Here is a 4049-nt window from a genome sequence, read left to right as displayed (position 1 = left end):
CCGGCACCATGGTGGGTATCGTGACGTCACAAGGGAGCGCCGCGGGCGGGGGGGGGCGGCTCCTCCCGCGCGTCCTGTCCCTTCCGTCCTGATGGTTTCCCTCTCTTACCCAATAGCTCTTCTACTCCTTTTTCAAGTCCCTTGTGGGCAAGGATGTGGTAGTGGAGCTCAAGAATGACCTGAGGTAGGTACCTGTTCAGGGAGTCTGGAGCGGGTATGTGACCCGGCCCTAGCAACCGGTGTAACAAGTACTTGAGGGTTGGCACGTTGGCAGAGAGAAGTTGAAAGATTCGCTGCGGAGCTGTATGGAGGACTGTGAAATACAAAGCAGTATGTAAAGAGCGTGCCTCTATTCCCAGCACTTTGTGAGGCTGAGGCAGGAGAACTGCCAGTTCAAGCCCAGTTTAAACGATTTAGCAAGATCCTGCATAAAAAAAAAAAAAAAAGGGGCGGCAAGGATGTAGCTCATTGTGAAGACTCTGTGGCCCTGCACAGCTACACCCATACATCTTTGTACATGTTATTTCTTTAGAAAGAAACTTCTTTAATTAAATGTGTGGGTTTTTTATTTGTTTGTATTTTGACATAGGGTCTTCCTGTGCAGTTCAGGCTGGCCTCGAACTCATTATGTAGCCCAGGCTGACCTCAGCAGTCCTCCTGCCTCAGCCTACCCACTATTGGGATTACAGGCCTGCATGCCCAGCTGAAACGTACATTTTAAATACTTTTATTTGTTGCCTGGTTGTCTTTTAGAAAGATTGCATCAGTGTATTTGCTCCACAGTGGTACCTTCTACATTTCTGTGTGAGGTAATTTCTTGCTGGGGAAACATTGACAGGGAATAGAATGAGGAGGAGAGGGACATGACTTGCTTGAACATTGTGGAATGGAAGTTTTGGTGCCAAATCTGTCCTGCTTGGGGAACTGACCGAAAGGACACTGTCCTGTGCAATCCCCCCGCCTCAGTACCCGAATCAAACTCAGGACCTTGAGCTTGCCAGGAAGGCACAGGGCCACTAAGCTAAATCCCTGGCTCCTATGCAGTTCTTCAAAGTTATTGCATTGCTGCAGATAGAACACACTGTCAGGTTTTCCAGCAGCCACGGATGTGGTAAGAACACTCAGCCAGTAGGTCTGAGGCAGACACGACTTCAAAGACTTAGAATTTCACAAAAGTTGAAAAACTGGAGCCAAGGGCTGGGGGTGTAGATCTTCCCTAACATGAGTGAGGCCCTGGGTTTCTACCCCCTACATGAAAGAAAAAAGAAAGAAAGAAAAAAAAAGGTCCAATAGAGAGGTGCTAACTTACTTTTGGTAAGATAAGTTGTGTGGCGCGTGCGTGTGTGTGTGTGTGTGTGTGTGTTTGAGACAGGGTCTCACTATGTAGTTGAGGCTGACCTTGGAACTCACTAGCCCAGGCTGGTCTCGAACTCACAGGGATCCTCCTGCCTCAGCCTCCCAAGTGTTGAGATTACAGGCGTGTGCCACCACCCCTGGCTTGTGCCCCTTTCATTTTATTCAGACCACTTAGGACTGGTGGCACTCACGCCCTTAATCCTAGTGCCCTCCAGCCTAGTCCCCCAAGAGTCAGTCCCACACTCCAGATTCAGCCACCTCTGAAAAGGCATGAGGCTTTGGCGGGGGGACATCTACACAGCCACCATAATGGGGGCTTACTGCATTTCCTCTTCTGTTGTGGTTTCGTGCCGCCTTTGCGTGTACATCAGTGTTTACGAACCATGGCTCTAAGGTAGGGATCTGCAGAACAGAACCTGGTCGTGACCTACAGACAGTTACAAGCCAGGTGGCCCATAGAGGTGCACAGTAATTATGCCTGGCTTTGTGAAAGTCATACTAGAGAAAGAATTGCAGAAGTGTTGGAGTGAGCACGTCAGTGGGCATTCATGGAACACGCAGAGGAAAGGATCCGATTTCAGTTGCCAGAGCCATTGACAGCTAGCAGCGAGTCTGGGCACAGCATAACTTGCAACGCTGGCGTCTTCGTAGCATTTCTCAGTAGCGTTGCTGAAGGGCTGTGGCTTGTGCCTGTGCCACTAAGAATAATGCTAGCGGCCTTATCGCCGTACAGGACTCTGGTTCCAGAGCAGTAAATATTTAAAAGTAGCTGAGCTTTCTTGGAGTCAGACCTGGAATGATGCCCCTGTTTGTTAGTTCTAACCTTGGACAAGTTATACAACTTTGCAAGTCCCTGCATGGTGATAGCTACTTTGGAGAAATGACTGTGAAGATTACAAATACTAGCCAAGTGGTGACACTGTGATCCCAGCAGTCTGGAAGGTGGAGGCAGGAGGCAGGAGGAGGACAAGTTCAAGCCTAGCCCAGGGCACTTAGTGACTTAGGAGACCCTGTTTCAAAAATTGAAATAAAGTAGGGGGGTGCTGGGAATGTTGCTTAGTGCAAAGGCCCTAGGTTCCATCCCCAGCCCTGGAACTAAAAAGAATAGCTTGGTTCCCAGGAAGCTGAAGCAGGAGGATTTCCATCCACTTTGAGGCCAGCCTGGGCTACATAACAAGACCCTGTCTATAAGCAAAACAAAATAGAATGGGTTGGTTTAGGAAAGAAAGGTGGAATTTAAAATAACAAACCATCCTGGGAGCTGTCTTTCCTCCGCCAGGGCTTAGGGCGGGCCTCTCGGTTCTGCTGTTGTAGCTTCCCCAAGGCCTTGTCCTCCTCCGGCCGTGTTCCCATCCTAGCTCCGAAGTACCTGTGTTGACTGAGTGTCAGCTAATCGGTTCTTCCCTCCTTTTACCCTTGACAGCATCTGTGGAACCCTGCATTCCGTGGACCAGGTAAGACAGTGAGGGCTCAGACGGTCGTCGGGGAAGGAGAGCGGGAAAGGGAAGGGTTGGGTGCTCATCTCCCTCCCTGTAGTTAGTGATGTTGCTCTTCCTCTATTCTTAGTATCTCAACATCAAGCTAACGGACATCAGTGTCACAGACCCTGAGAAGTACCCTCACATGGTGAGTTAGGGCTGGTCGGGAAACACAAGCAGGAGGCCCCGGAGCTCAGGGCAGTGGAAAGGGCTTCTGCACATCTGTCTGTGTGTCTCTCTGTCCAGCTGTCTGTGAAGAACTGCTTCATCCGGGGCTCTGTGGTCCGTTATGTGCAGCTGCCCGCAGACGAGGTGGACACGCAGTTGCTGCAGGACGCAGCGAGGAAGGAAGCCCTGCAGCAGAAGCAGTGACGCTCGGGTCCCTCCCGGTGGCCCCTGACCCCGCGCCCTGGCTCGGACCCTTCCCTTCCCCGAAGTACTGGAGGGTTTTGTCTGTGTTTCTTTTTTAAGGGGTTGCGTGTCAGGGGAGTCCTGGGAACAGCCGTCCTCTGCTGCGAAGGGGAGGAGGCCGGCCGGGACCGCACTGCAGTCCTGCACCTGCCTCGCTCCTTCCGCGGCACGGTGGGCGTCCGCAGCCTTCCCAGGGCAGCGTGTTACTCATTTGGGGGACGGAAGGAATCTGTCCCGCATTGGGAATAAAATGTATGCAAATCTGAGTCCTCGTCTGTGTCTGTGTCTGGGGCAAGCGGTTCAACTCCCCCAGGCCCTGGTACTCCCCATCCCTCGGCCAAGGCTCCAGCCCAGCAGCGTCCCAGCCCTGTCTGCCCCCACATAGAGTGTATCTACCCCAGCCAGGCTACACTTCGCTTCCCCACACCGCTTTTCTATAGCCATGGCCTTCCGTTAATATAACCATTAGGAGACATGAAAATGCCCTTTTTGTGTGTTTTTGAGACAGGTTTTCACAATGTAGTTCAGGCTGGCCTTGAACTCCTGGTGATCCTCCTGCCTCAGCCTCCCAAGTGCTGGGATTACAGGTGTGCGCCACCACACCGGCTTGAAAATGCCAGGTTTCCGGGCATCTCCCAAATCGCGTTTCTCCTTGCAAGAACACAAATGTGGGATGAAAGTGGTGCGGCGAAGGCGTTAACTCCCTCAGAGCAGGGACGAGGTCCCCACATCCTCAGCCGTGAAGGACCGCGGTCGCCCCCTAGCGGCGGCCCTTCGGCCAGTTCCCGCCCGGCCGAGGACCCC

The 4049-nt window shown here is 52.4% G+C and overlaps 2 protein-coding genes across 2 annotated transcripts in view; both read left to right on the top strand.

Moving 5' to 3' along the window:
- The first annotated feature begins 6 nt into the window (after positions 1–6).
- Lsm2 (LSM2 homolog, U6 small nuclear RNA and mRNA degradation associated) lies at positions 7–3513 on the top strand. Its single transcript, XM_010609882.3, has 5 exons — positions 7–11; positions 117–184; positions 2780–2810; positions 2923–2982; positions 3081–3513. Exons 1-5 carry the CDS (start codon positions 9–11, stop codon positions 3204–3206), a joined length of 288 nt encoding a protein of 95 aa, XP_010608184.1. The 5' UTR covers positions 7–8; the 3' UTR covers positions 3207–3513.
- A 345-nt stretch (positions 3514–3858) lies between these two features.
- Vars1 (valyl-tRNA synthetase 1) overlaps positions 3859–4049 on the top strand; it is an 11480-nt gene continuing 11289 nt past the window's right edge. Inside the window, exon 1 of the mRNA XM_010609927.1 lies at positions 3859–3927. Coding sequence (XP_010608229.1) covers positions 3859–3927 — 69 coding nt within the window. The remainder of the gene's footprint in view (positions 3928–4049) is intronic.

The sequence above is a fragment of the Fukomys damarensis genome, unplaced genomic scaffold (genome assembly GCF_012274545.1).
Source record: "Fukomys damarensis isolate Sample0158 unplaced genomic scaffold, DMR_v1.0_HiC HiC_scaffold_20, whole genome shotgun sequence".
NCBI classification, from domain to species: Eukaryota; Metazoa; Chordata; class Mammalia; order Rodentia; family Bathyergidae; genus Fukomys; species Fukomys damarensis.
Note: the sequence above shows the minus strand (reverse complement) of the source record. Positions and strands in the feature narration are given on the sequence as shown.

Excerpts from the sequence above, each read along its gene's own strand:
- Lsm2 (XM_010609882.3), top strand. Across the intron at positions 185-2,779 it reads GAGCTCAAGAATGACCTGAG|CATCTGTGGAACCCTGCATT; the intron begins GTAGGTACCTGT and ends TACCCTTGACAG. Across the intron at positions 2,811-2,922 it reads CCCTGCATTCCGTGGACCAG|TATCTCAACATCAAGCTAAC; the intron begins GTAAGACAGTGA and ends CTCTATTCTTAG.